This window comes from Sapajus apella, unplaced genomic scaffold, assembly GCF_009761245.1.
Source record: "Sapajus apella isolate SASKATOON/1434 unplaced genomic scaffold, GSC_monkey_1.0 scaffold27, whole genome shotgun sequence".
NCBI lineage: Eukaryota > Metazoa > Chordata > Mammalia > Primates > Cebidae > Sapajus > Sapajus apella.
This window is the reverse complement of record NW_022436967.1, coordinates 16,109,199-16,122,865: the sequence shown is the minus strand read 5'-3', so window position 1 is coordinate 16,122,865 and position 13,667 is coordinate 16,109,199. Positions and strand designations below refer to the sequence as shown.

The 13,667-nt window shown below is 39.7% G+C and overlaps 2 protein-coding genes across 7 annotated transcripts in view; one reads left to right on the top strand and one right to left on the bottom strand.

The window, feature by feature from the left end:
* NUDT6 (nudix hydrolase 6) overlaps positions 1-3,958 on the bottom strand; it is a 28,513-nt gene extending 24,555 nt beyond the window's left edge. The window contains exon 1 of one of the 3 annotated variants that reach the window (XM_032292363.1): positions 3,674-3,958. In XM_032292363.1, coding sequence (XP_032148254.1) covers positions 3,674-3,911 — 238 coding nt within the window. In that variant the 5' untranslated portion in view covers positions 3,912-3,958. The remainder of the gene's footprint in view (positions 1-3,673) is intronic. The other 2 variants (XM_032292364.1, XM_032292365.1) reach the window with 2 other exon arrangements.
* Positions 3,959-4,412: 454 nt separating this feature from the next.
* Positions 4,413-13,667, top strand: part of SPATA5 (spermatogenesis associated 5) — a 310,845-nt gene continuing 301,590 nt past the window's right edge. For 3 of the 4 annotated variants that reach the window (XM_032292361.1, XM_032292359.1, XM_032292362.1), the window contains exons 1-3: positions 4,413-4,652; positions 11,038-11,162; positions 12,478-12,635. In XM_032292361.1, the coding sequence (XP_032148252.1) occupies positions 4,490-4,652; positions 11,038-11,162; positions 12,478-12,635 (446 nt within the window). In that variant the 5' untranslated portion in view covers positions 4,413-4,489. The remainder of the gene's footprint in view (positions 4,653-11,037; positions 11,163-12,477; positions 12,636-13,667) is intronic. The other variant, XM_032292360.1, reaches the window with a different exon arrangement.

Genomic DNA, 13,667 nt, shown 5'->3' with positions numbered 1-13,667 from the left:
TTACTTTATTACTTAAGATTGAGCCAGGGGAAAAAGATGCAAATATCTATTTGAAACTTACAAGTTCCAAGCACGTTATATACATTACCTCATTAAGTACACAACCATGAAAGGTATTACTACCTTAAATTTATAGGTGAAGAAATGAATACTTCAGTTTTACAGTTTTTAGAAAAACTTTTCAAATCACTTTCTTCATCATCTCATTTAATCTTTATAAAACTCTATAATAAAGTACGTGTGTGTGTTTGTGTGTGTGTGTGTGTGTGTGTGTGTGTGTCTGTCTGTCTGTCTGTCTTGGGGCTTGATTATACAGTTAATGGTTAATTAACTTTCTCTTCTCTTTTCCCTAGCTCTGCAGTAGGCTTCTCTCTTTTAAAGAAAATGTTCTCTATCTCTTTGAAAGTTGGTGTGCCTAGCACAATGAGAGGCACATGGGGCCTTTAATAAAGTCTTCCTGATTTGATTTAGCATGCAGTGCAGTTATAGGATCAGGTCCTTCTCACCTTGCTCTCTTTATCTGATTACATCTTTAAAAATCGAGGTAAAGTACATAAAGTGAAGTATACAAACCTTAAGTGCACATTTGATGAGTTTTGACATATGCATATTCCCATAACTCACACTTTAACATTATAGAACGTTTCTATCATTCCATGAATTTCACATGTGCTCCTTCCCAGGCAATCCTTTCAATCAAATTAAAAAGTTAGTTTCTAGAAGGAATGCTATTTGCTTGCTGTTTTTATATCTGCACTCTGCCTTGGAGAATCCATCCACTCCCACTACTTCAACTGACACCTACATGAGGATGGCTGCCCAGTCCTGACCTCACTGAACACTAAACTTTGTTTTCCAGTTGTTCCCAGGTATTTCCTGTCTGCATCAAACTTCACAGAGTGTGTGCAAAACTGAACTTACACCCCAAACTTATTTATTTCTGGCACCAATGCTTGAAATCTTAGAATCACTTTTAATTGCTTTCTTTTCTCTATAAGCTTTATTGCTTTTTCTTCCCCCACCTCCCAGTCCCATTTCTAATATCTACCCTTCAAAGTCCAGCTCACATTCCACGTATTTGACCAGCCTTTTCCTAACCACTGCTCATGAGTTCTCCCTTATATGAATCTAAGGACTACTATGTCTGTACAATTAGAACTTATTACATATGACCTAATGATATTGCTTCCATTAGCTATGTTTTCTAATCCTATTTAATATTCTATGCATTTGCAATTCTCCAGGTTAACCACCTACATTATGTACTGTGGCTCAATTTGTACTAATGAAATGATTGGCTTGCCTAAAGTCACACAGCTAGTCAGTGGCATAGCAGGAGCCAGAACCAGCAGTATTTCATTACTGACGAAGATACATTATGTGTGAAGCTAACAATATATTGCCTGTTTATCCCTCTAACTTCAGTTGTTGGTAACAAAACATCAATAGTTCACGTTCTAAAAGAGTATGAATAGTCGACTTCATATTCCACTAAAAATATGGACTTCTTAGTCCATAAAGACTAACAACGGACTAAGAATAGTCTTTATTCTTAAAGACTAAGAATAGTGGACTTCATGTGTAAATAGTTTCTCTTTATAGGCACTACCCTTCAGTTAGTTGTGTTCAACTATAACAGAACCAGCAGTAGTTCTTCGAGGTAGCATAGTGCAGTGAGTTAGACAGGTCTAGAGCCAGAAGTAACTTTTTCTCTGTGCCTCAGTACTTTCTTTAAAATGGGAATAATATCTACCTCAAAGTCTTGTTAGGAGAATGAAATGAATTAGTATTTATAAAGATCCTGAAACATCTACCACTAAGTGCAACAAAATTTGTTTTATTGAAAAAATATAAGTATTTTGTACTTCAATTTACAAATTAGTTTCATCTTTGATCAACGTATCTATCCAGTAATTAGAGCTGGTGTTATTCACAAAAAGAAGCAAATATTTTCAGTGGCAATTTGCCTAATGCCTAGCTAAACAAGTGGCAGAATCTGGTATTTGAACCCAGGATATGCAGCTCCAAATCGAATAGCTTTCTCCTTTACCATGCTGACTAGAGGTAGTGCTTTGATCACCTGTTTGGTCACTGATAAGTATCAGTGTGTGTAACACCTGTGTCTACCCACACACTGGAATATAAATTGATTGATTCTCCTATTACTGACATTGTTGCAGTCTAAGTGGGCTTGTCAGCAATTAACTCCCACCTAGGAGAGAAAATAATGTGAAGCCTGTAAGAAGTCTGGGAATAAGGATGAGTAAACATTGAAATTACTAGCTCAATTATAATTACAGATATGCTTCTTGCCATATTGCTCAATAGGATAAAGATTATTTTGAGTATCCTGTGTGAGAGATCTTTCCGTAGTTGAATTTGGATACTATGCCTTTAGTTAGATTATAAGACTCTCAGTAGCACTAAATCAAGGACTTCTTCCAAAGTGAAGGCTCCTCCATCTGAGCTTTCTTATCATTGGGCTCAAGGTTCAAAGCCAGTAGTTCTTACTGAAGACTGAAACCACCCACCATGCTCCCTGGTTAATTATAAAAGAAGTGTTATTCTAAAAAACTCCAGTTCTTGCTGCGACAGCTGTTGACCCAATTTGTATACAAATGTGACACTCTGAACCTCTCTGGTTTAGTATTTGATAGCACAACTCGGTGACTATATTCAATAATTCAGGCCAGGTGCGTTGGCTCCTGTCTGTAATCCCAGCACTTTGAGAGGCCAAGGCGGGAGAATGAGTTGAGCCAGGAGACTGAGACAAGCCAGGGCAACACAGTGAGACACTGTCTCTAGAAAAAAATAGAAAAAAGCCAGATGCACGCCTGTAGTCCCAGCTACCCAGGAGGCTGCAGTGGGAGGATTGCTTGAGCTCAAGAGTTGCAGGCTACAGTGACCCATGATCCCGCCACTGCGCTCTAGCCTGGGAAACAGAATGATACCCTGTCTCAAAGAAACAAGCAAACAAAAACAACAACAAAAACCCTAAAAGAGTAACTGGATTGTGGTTGAATGCTTGTGGTGCTGAATATCTCATTTACCCTGATGTAATTATTACACATATGCCTGTATCAAAATAGCTCATATATCCCATAAACATACACCTACTATATACCCACAAAAATTAAAAAAGAGCCTCTTTGGTACACTCAGTAAACCACCCGTATTAGAATGTAAGACAGTTTTTTCCCTTGAGAAAAGTGTCCGACAGAACCAAGGCTCGGTAAATGATGGTAATAATGTAATAAGATTAACAAACATCTACTGAGCGTTAAATATGTGGCAGACACTGTGCTGTGCACTTTATATACATTATCCAAATTAATTCTCGGCAATCCCAGGAATTCCTACCACCAGGGTTTACGGAAGAGGAAATGGTGGTTCACGGGCAATTTCCGAATGCCCCATACTAGAGTGGACCAGCAACCAGGGTCGCAGATCCCAAACTGTGGGATCTTCACCATTTCACCTAATCGCCTTAGAGACCACTCAGCAAAGGGTCTAAGAACGAATGCTCCAGAAAACAGGTCTGGGTCACGCGTGCCTTCTCCCCTTTCCACTGGGCTCGATACGAGTGCACAGAGCGACTCGGGAGTGGGGGCTGCGGTTATTTCATTAGAAAAGCTCTGGAGCCCCGGGAGCCCTTCGCCTCAGGCGCACTTGCCCTGCAAGCCCTTCTTGAAGGCGGTGGCGTCCAGGCGGTCCAGCGCTTCGAGCCGCGCCAGGCGCACCGAGATGCCCCCGAATCTGTCCAGCTCGCCCTGCAGCTCGCACGCTCCAACTGGGGGATTCCGCGCGTAACCCTGTGCGTCCAAGACCCCCAGGTAATCCGCCGAAGGCCTAGGTCTCCAAGCCCGAGCAAGCACCGCGCGCCAGGTGCCACAGCTTAACAGCGGACGCATCTCCACGCAGTCGCATTCGGCCGTAGCCTTTTTGACCCCTCCGCGCTCTAGACCATAGCTCGCGGCCGTACATTTTAGAAGAGTGCCATCATTTCGCTCTTAGAGTTGAGCTGGGGTTACCGTTCTGCTGAGCTACGCCAAGGAGACCGCGAAGTCGGCCACTGGCCACTCTCGACAATTTGCCCCGCTCCAGTTAAGCTGGGAAAACCTCCTTCCCCACCGCCACCCACTTAATTTTATTTGGTAGTTTAAGTCAACAGAGGTTGGTTTAGAGATGGGAAAGCCGGGAGGAGATGCAAAAACGTCCCGTTTTTCAGGAATTTGCAATCTAAGTGTTAGTTCCGTTCCCGGAACGTATCTTCTATTGCAGACCCCAGACCCCCAATAGCCGTTCCAAAGACTGCTGGTTTTGAAAACGCTCAGTCCCTCCCACCACGCTGACGCTACTGCGCTCCACTCAGAGGATTACGGCGCAGGGGCGGAACCTCGCTAATCTCTGCCCCGGAAGTTTTTCTCTTGGTTGAAGCGCGCACCTTGAGTCGGCTTTGCTACTTCTTCCTATAGGCTTTCTGCTGATCATGTCCTCCAAGAAGAACAGAAAGCGGCTGAACCAAAGCGCGGAAAATGGTTCGCCCTTGCCGTCTGCTGCTTCCTCTTGTGCGGGGGCACGGACTCCTTCTGCTGGGTCAGACTTCGTGGCGGCCGCCGGGACTCTGACAGTGACCAACTTCTTAGAAAAGGGTAAAGAATTCCGGGAGGGAGGTTAGAGGCAGAGGGGGCGCAACCTGAGGGGAGGGAGACGCAGTGATGCTGACTTGGGGTGGAGAGACTTTTGAAAGTTGTGCGTGACATAGGTCTCAGAGCGACAGAGAAGCATGTAAAACTTATGTTTGTAAGAAGCATGCAACCGTAGCCATGCCTGCACTGGAGAAGTTAGGCTGAGATGGTTTATCCGTGTCTAAGGCGTCTCTTGTAAATTGTGTTGAATTTTTACGTTGCACTTGAAACGCTTTGTCTCATTTAACATTAACGACATAATTAATTGCAAAATTGTTCATAACTAGCGAACGTGGAATACTTATCCTAAAAAGCTGAATAACCAGTAAAAATGTGGATCACTCTGCCTTTAGGAGTGATTTATAGCATTTTCTTCCAGTACTGCACAGGTTATGATATTTAATAACTGCTAGTAACTTCACACTAGTGTTAGCAGTATGTTTATCTCATATAATTTCTACAGAAGCTGTGACCGATGGGTATAGTAATGCCCGTTTTATAGAGGAAGAGAAGTTAACGTGATTCCATTTAGGTTACACAGATACTAAGTGGCAGAGCGATATTTGAATCCAGTTGGGTTTTACTTAAAAGCCATTGTTCTAGATGACAGCTTCCTTTATTTGGGAGAACTAATTTATATCTAAAAGTCTTGTAAATTGAATTATACATTGAATGTTTATATTTGAAATGTAATAGCTTTGAACAATGGACCAGACTAAGCTAGTGGCAAAATGATTTATGTCTAATCAAACCTTAAAGACAATCTTAGAGTTCACATAGTGTTTTCGCTCTTTCTTAGGTATGGGAAGACAACTTGTTCTGTCCTGAAGATTCAAGTTCTTTATGAACTAGATCCTTTGCATTGACATCTAAACATGCTCATTTCTCTTCCGTCTTAAAATCAGAACAAAAGCTCCCCATTTTCTTCCTACAACCATCTCTGTCCATTGCCAAACTTCTTCGAGTGGTCTCTGCCGCCTTATCACTTACATACTCACTCGTTAGCCTATTCTCTTTGACTTTCACGCCGTCATTCCATGGAAACTGTTCTGGCGTGGTCTCTGAGCAGCTCCATGTTGATAAACCTTACTTGATCACAGGAGTTTTGGGTATTATTGACCATTTCCTTCCTCTGGAAACACTTTACTTCTTATGTGTTGTCAAACTTTTCTAGTTTTCTCCATCTTTATTGGTACTTCATTTTCCTTAGCAGGCTGATAGTCTTCCCTTGACCATTAAATGTTGAAATTCGTCAATTCTTTTTTCAAAACATTTTTTTCCCCTCTCAGTAAATCCTCTCTCCTTGGCAAGTTCATCCAGTGCCCAGTTTCCTATCTATAGTCTCTTTAGTGTCAGATTTATATTTGTAAATCTTTTGTTTTTGTGCCTTAATATAGTTGTCTTTTAGCCCAATGCTTCTCAAGCTCTCTGTGGTAAAGGCTTTAAAATGTACCTTAGGTCACAGATCAGCACTTTTGTAAAATACAGTAAAAATTATTTTCTAGAAAAATAATTTAGAAAAATTTTTTATTAAACAGATGTGAAATTACTCTGTAAATTTCAGTAAAAACTTCTAAATGCTTATTCTCTTGATTTGTACTTATCTTGCCATGAAGCAGTAACAAATCGTTTGCAGGTCACAGTTTGAATAGCACTGTGAAATAACTCATCTCATGGTTATCTCAAAGATACTTCAGGACTAACTTCAAGAGCCTGCGTTTCCTCCAACAAAACAAACTAACTCTGTTCAGTTTTTCCTATTGCAAAATTCATCCATGACACCTCCCTGCCCCCCGATCTCACATACCTAGTCCACCAGTAAATCATGTGTATCATCTAAATATGTTCCATATTCCTCTTTTACACACCATTCCCACTGTATCTACCTTAATTTCAAACCCACTATCTCTCACCTGGAGTGCTACAACAGCCTTTTAACTGATTTTCCTGTTTCCAATTTTGCCCCTTTCCTTATTCCTTTTCCACTGTGCAGCAAGAATGATCTTTTAAAATGAAGATCCTGTTACAACACTGCTTTTCACCCCTCTCTGGGCTCCCATTGCTGTCAGAGTAATGACCAGCATCTTGATGTAGCCTATTGCACTATTGCCCTGGGTGGTCTTGACCTTCTTTACATGGCTTCCCCATGTCTTCACCACTCTACCTGTACTCTCCTGAGGATGCGCCATATCCCCTTCTGCCTGGGAACTCTGTTCATGCTGTTCTTTTTGATGGGAATTACCTTTTTCTTTTCTTCATTTAGTTATTTTCTACTCTTCTTTCAGATCTGATTTTAATATCACTTCCTTTGAGAAACATTCTCTTATTCGAAATTATCAGATCCCACATTATAGGCTCTCCTAGCATTCTAACTTATTTTTTCATTGTATTAATATTAGTTTCTAATTTCACAGCTATTCACTGATTGTTTGATAACTCACTCATCCTTTAAGGCCATAAACTCTTGAGGCCAAGGACTTGTGAATAAAAATGCCTGACATAGTGTCTGCCATATAGTAGACACATAGTATGTATTTGCTGGATGAATAAATGAAGGGTGGATGGTTGTTTCAAATTATCTTTGCTATCTTGTTAGTTAATCTGATACTTAAGGTGCTCAATACATGTGAAGGTAGTTAATGGAGAAATTAGATGTTGACATATTTTTAAAGTATTGGAGGAGTGAGGTGAGAAGGGAACTGTGTGGACAAATTGAGTAGATCTGTGTAGTGTAAGCAGAGAATACAGTGGTGGTGTTTTGGAAAATGAGACCAGTCAATGGGAACTTGAACATGACTACCATTGAAAGAGAAGTGTGGAGATATTTAGGGAAACCTGTGATACATTGCTAAATCCTGGGGCATGGAGAATGTGCCGGATAGGGTGACAGGAGAAGAAGAAAATTAACATCTTGGGAGGGACTGAGGACACTTGTTTGGTAATTGTCAAGAGGGAAAGGTAGTTCATAGGTTTAGGAAGAAAACGGCAGGAACTGAATATTATGAGGTCATCTAACAGCAGTATGCTTTACTGCTAATGACCAGCAAGCTGTGTAAGAGACCTAATGTTCATTGGAAGGTTGAATTTCTGTCCAGCTTCTCATATTATGCAGTATGTGTTAATTTTGTTTTATTCCAGTGCTGTTCATCTTAGCTCTGTGAGATGCTTTGTTTTTCTAGATTTGCACCTCTTCTAAGAAGGAAAAGAAACATGTTGGGAGGTTATTTGTAGTGACAGAATAATGTAAATCAAATTTATACCTTATGGTTTTGCTCTCATTGACAATTTCTTTTTCATTACAAAATATCTGTTTCTTCTGATTATTAAGGGAAACTTAGGTAGAGCTCTGTGATTATGATATATATGTTTACAATAAATTTTATAATGAGGTGACTTTTTAAATCTTTTTTTTTTAAATTTTTTATATTTTATTGCACTTTGGGTTCTGAGTACATGTGCAGAACATGCAGGATTTTTGCATAGATACATACATGGCAATGTGGTTTGCTGCCTCCATCCCCGTCACCTGTATCTGGCATTTCTCCCCATGTTAGCCCTTCCCAACTCCCTACCCCATGTTGTCCTTCCCCTAGTCTCCCCTAACAGACCCCAGTGTGTGATGCTCCCCTCCCTATGTCCACGTGTTCTCATTGTTCAACACCCGCCTATGAGTGAGAACATGCAGTGTTTGATTTTCTGTTCTTGTGTCAGTTTGCTGAGAATGGTGATTTCCAAATTCATCCATGTCCCTACAAAGGACACGAACTCTTCCTTTTTTTATGGTTGCATAGTATTCCATGGTGTATATGTGCCACGTTTTCCTTGTCCAGTCTATCATTAATAGGCATTTGTGTTGGTTTCAGGTCTTTGCTATTGTAAACAGTGCCACAATGAACATGCTTGTGCATGTGTATTTATAATAGAACAATTTATAATCCTTTGGGTATATACCCAGTAATGAGCTTGCTGGGTCAAATGGAATTTCTATTTCTAGGTCTTTGAGGAATTGCCACACTGTCTTCCACAATGGTTGAACTAATTTACACTCCCACCAACAGTGTAAAAGGGTTCCTATTTCTCCATATCCTCACCAGCATCTGTTGTATCCAGAGTTTTTAATGATTGCTAGTCTAACTGGTGTGAGATGGTATCTCAATGTGGTTTTGATTTGCATTTCTCTAATGAACAGTGATGATGAGCATTTTTTCATATGTTTTTTGGCCTCATGTATGTCTTCTTTTGAAAAGTGTCTGTTCACGTCCTTTGCTCACTTTTGAATGGGTTTGTTTTTTTCTTGTAAATCTGTTTTAGTTCTTTGTAGATTCTGGATATTAGCCCTTTGTCAGATGAGCAGATTGCAAAAATTTTTTCCCGCTCTGTTGGTTGCTGGTTCACTCTAATGATTGTTTCTTTTGTTGTGCAGAAGCTCTGGAGTTACATTAGGTCCCATTTGTCTATTTCGGCTTTTGTTGCCATTGCTTTTGGTGTTTTAGTCATGAAGTCCTTGCCTATGCCTATGTACTGAATGGTTTTGCCTAGGTTTTCTTCTAGGGTTTTTATGGTGTTAGGTCTTATGTTTAGATCTTTAATCCATCTGGAGTTAATTTTAGTGTAAGGTGTCAGGAAGGAGTCCAGTTTCTGCTTTCTGCGCATGGATAGCCAGTTTTCCCAACACCATTTATTAAACAGGAATCCTTTCCCCATTGCTTGTTTTTGTCAGGTTTGTCAAAGATCAGATAGCTGTAGATGTGTGGCGTTGCCTCCGAGGCCTCCGTTCTGTTCCATCGGTCTATATCTCTGTTTTGGTACCGGTACCTTGCTGTTTTGATTACTGTAGCCTTGTAGGATAGTTTGAAATTGGTAGCATGATGCCTCCAGCTTTGTTCTTTTTGCTTAGAATTGACTTGGCTATGAGGGCGCTCTTTTGGTTTTATATGAAGTTTAATGTGGTTTTTTCCAGTTTTGTGAAGAAGGTCATTGGTAGCTTGGTGGGGATAACGTTGAATCTATAAATTACTTTGGGCAGTATGGCCATTTTCACAATATTGATTCTTCCTAACCATGAGCATGGAATGTTTTTCCATCTGTTTGTGTCCTCTCTCACTTCCTTGATCAGTTGTGGCATTTTTAAATTCCATAAACGATTCATGGATTTTGTACTGAAAAGAAAAATATTATTTACACATTTACTATATTTATTCATTTTATGGCCATTTATTATGCAACTGCTATATTTAATGCACTTTTAAGCATTGGAGATACAGAGAAAAGTAGGACACAATTCCTACTTCAAAGTAGTGTACAATTAAGGAGAAAGACAAATGGATATTATGACGATAAATGCTATTAACTGGCAGCACAGAGTTCTGGGGGAATTAGAGGGGGGAGCCTAGCCTAATATGGAGCTTGGTGGGGGGGGGGCGGTGGATAGAAAGGAATGGAGATGTCAGCCCATCATTTTCAGAGATGATGTCAACTGGACTGAATTCTGGGTCCCCCTTTTCAGCCAGAATTTGAAATCACTAATGATCATTTCAGTCAGTGTGTTTGTATAAGGAATAAGACTTGTAGGCCGGGCACGGTGGCTCAAGCCTGTAATCCCAGCACTTTGGGAGGCCGAGGCGGGTGGATCACGAGGTCAAGAGATCGAGACCATCCTGGTCAACATGGTGAAACCCTGTCTTTACTAAAAATACAAAAAATTAGCTGGGCATGGTGGCACGTGCCTGTAATCCCAGCTACTCAGGAGGCTGAGGCAGGAGAATTGCCTGAACCCAGGAGACGGAGGTTGTGGTGAGCCGAGATCGCGCCATTGCACTCCAGCCTGGGTAACAAGAGCGAGACTCCGTCTCAAAAAAAAAAAAAGACTTGTGTTACTATCTTTATGTATTCTTGGTAATAGAAAAGAAAAAGATCTGGTGACCATATGTGGGGCAGAAGTAGAAACAACTTAATCCTCTAGAGCCAGATAGATGTGCCGGTTCCCAGTTCAATCTTTTGAATGCTACTAGCTGACTCGACTTTGAACTTAAAAGCTCAGAGACCCTCTTTTGCAATTATGTTTAGTTCTTAATGAAATGAGAGACTAAAAAAGAAGAAATGGAACCCATTCTCACTCCATAGAACATCTTCTTTTTAGTTAATACTTCATATGTTGCCAGTAGACCCTCAAAAGCCTTTGGTTCTAAATCTTTTTGTTATAACAAAAGTTGGACCACTAGTTTCTCCAGGGTATGGTAAGTATATTCATGTGGTTATATGGTTAGAGGATTTTTATTTACTGTGAAAGATAGTATGCTTTAACTTCAGTTACAAAGTGGCACAAAAATAATTTTCTTTTCCTTCATAGTAGATGACAAAATTCCTAAAACATTCCAGAATTCCCTTATTCATCTTGGACTCAACACTATGAAGTCTGCAAATATATGTATAGGTCGACCAGTGTTGCTTACTAGTTTGAATGGAAAGCAAGAGGTAAGAGTCTTTTTTGTTTCCTTAGTTTAGAAATATAGATTGAACATTGCAAATCCAAAAATCTAAACTCTGAAATGCTCTAAAATTTGAAACCTCTTGAGTGCTATGGTGCTCAAAGGAAATGCTCATTGGAACATTTGGATTTCAGATTTGGGATTCTTAGCTAGTAAACATAAGGTAAATATTCCAAAATGGAAAACACCAAATGCTTCTGGCCCTAAGCATTTTGGATAAGGTACCCAACCTGTGGTTGACATATTTCTGTTTTTAATTTTTAACACAACCAGGAATAAATGAAAAACTGTAATTTAAAAGATATTAACATGCATATTAACTCTCTTTTCCTTTTATGTATATGACTCTGCTGGGAGTAGTAGCCCCTAAAATGTTATGATGTAGAGAGAAGTGTTTCCTCCGGAGGAAGTGATGGTATTTCTCCCTGTCAGTTAGTTATATTTCTTTATAAAAAATGTTATTTTGGGGTAAGAAGATCACCTGTTCTGTATACAAATATTTTACTGTTCTCCCTAGTTTCAGCTGTTTCTTCTTCCTGTCATTCTTTATATCTGAGATTCCAAGCCTACCAAGCCTGGAACCCTTTCCTGGATCATTTTTGGCAGCTTGGCATTATTCTCTGCTACTAGCCTCTTCTCTTTCGTGGCTTCCTCTGATGCTTCTCTTATCCGCTGGGGATCCTCTGGAAATACTTTGAAATTTTTTGTCTGCTGATGACACCACTCCTGTTCTTATCATTTTTCTGGCTTATACGTTAAAGGTCCTTTACTGTGTCTTATAGAAGAGAGAACTATAAATGTGTGAGCTCAAGCTGGAAATTTTTGCTCTTCTCTCTTAACATTTAAATGTGATAAGGCTCAGGTTCTGACAAAGCTCTTGTGGTGTGTTCCTCACTATTTCCTGGATGTTTTCCTAGTTTAATTTCCAGTCTGGATTACTTTACAGGTTATCTTGCCTTAATATTTTTGTCATTTTTTTCATTATCACCTGTTAATGCCTTTATCTTTTTTCCTATATCTACCTTTCATATCTTCTACCATCTTCACTGTGGGATAATTCTTGATCTTTAGAAAAAGATAAAATATTTATTATAAAGTTTATTTTTCGTGAGCCCGTGTCGTGTTTAAATTGTTTAAAAAATGCAATTTACCTTATTGCAATTGGTGTCGTGTTATAACTCCTTTAAGGTAAAGACTGTATTTTGTATATCTAAGTACGTGACTGTGCTTAGCATTCTGCCTTAGAAATTGATGGTGGTCTATGAATATTTATTTTCTAACCTTTTTATTTCCTCTGGTAGGTCTATACAGCCTGGCCTATCGCAGGATTTCCTGGAGGCAAGGTTGGCCTGAATGAAGTGGCACAGAAGAATGTGGGTGTGAGGCCTGGTGATGCCATCCAGGTCCAGCCTCTTGTGGGTGCTGTGCTACAGGCTGAGGAAATGGATGTGGCACTGAGGTTTGGCTCTTTTCTTTGGTGACTCTCTGGGTCAAAGCTGCCCCATAGCAATATAACAAGAGTCACAAATGTAAACCACATATGTAATTTTGCATTTTCTTGTAGTAACATTTTAAAAAGTAGAGAGAAACAGGTGCAATGAATTATAATACTATGTTTTATTTAACCAATATATGTAAAAATGTATTTTAACATGTAATTATAAAAAATTACAAATAAGGGCCGGGTGTGGTGGCTTGTGCCTATAATCCCAGCACTTTGGGAAGCCAAGGCAAGTGGATCTCTTGTGCTCAGGAGTTCGAGACCAGCCTGCGCAACATGGAGAAATCCTGTCTCTACAAAAAATAAAAAAAAAAATTTCTGGGCATAGAGGTATGTGCCTGTAGTCCCAGCTGTTTGGAGCTAAGACAATATTGCTTGAGCCTGGGAGGCGGAGGTTGCGGTGAGCCAGGATTGTGCCACTGTACTCCAGCCTGGGTGACAGAGTGAGACTGTGTCTCAAGAAAGAAAAAAGTTACCAATAAAATATTGTACATCCTTTTTTTTCAAACTAAGTCTTCAAAATCCAGTGTATATGTTATACTTGAAGCATATCACAGTTTGTACTAGCCCCATTTGAAGCCGTTGACAGCTACGTGTGATGAGTGGCTAGTGGCTACTTGTGTTATATTAGACAACACAAGCTAAATGAGTGCGTTATAATTTATGGACTAAGCACTTTTATTTTTCATGATTAGAGTTTGACCTAACATTTTAGGTGAGAGTAATTTTCATTGATGAATATTTAGCAGTATTTTTTACCTTGTCTTGCAGTGTAATCAGGGCTTCTTTACTTACAATTGTAAAGAAAAGAGGAGATTACTGTGAATCAAACAAACAAGTTTTAATTAAGACTATGCAAGCAAAGAACCTGATTGTATATTTTAACTTGCTGATTATTCAATGTAGTAAAACAAGCAGTCATTACTATCAGATTTTAAAATGATCCCTCACCGCAGGCTAATTGTTTGAATCTACCTATCAAGATAGTTA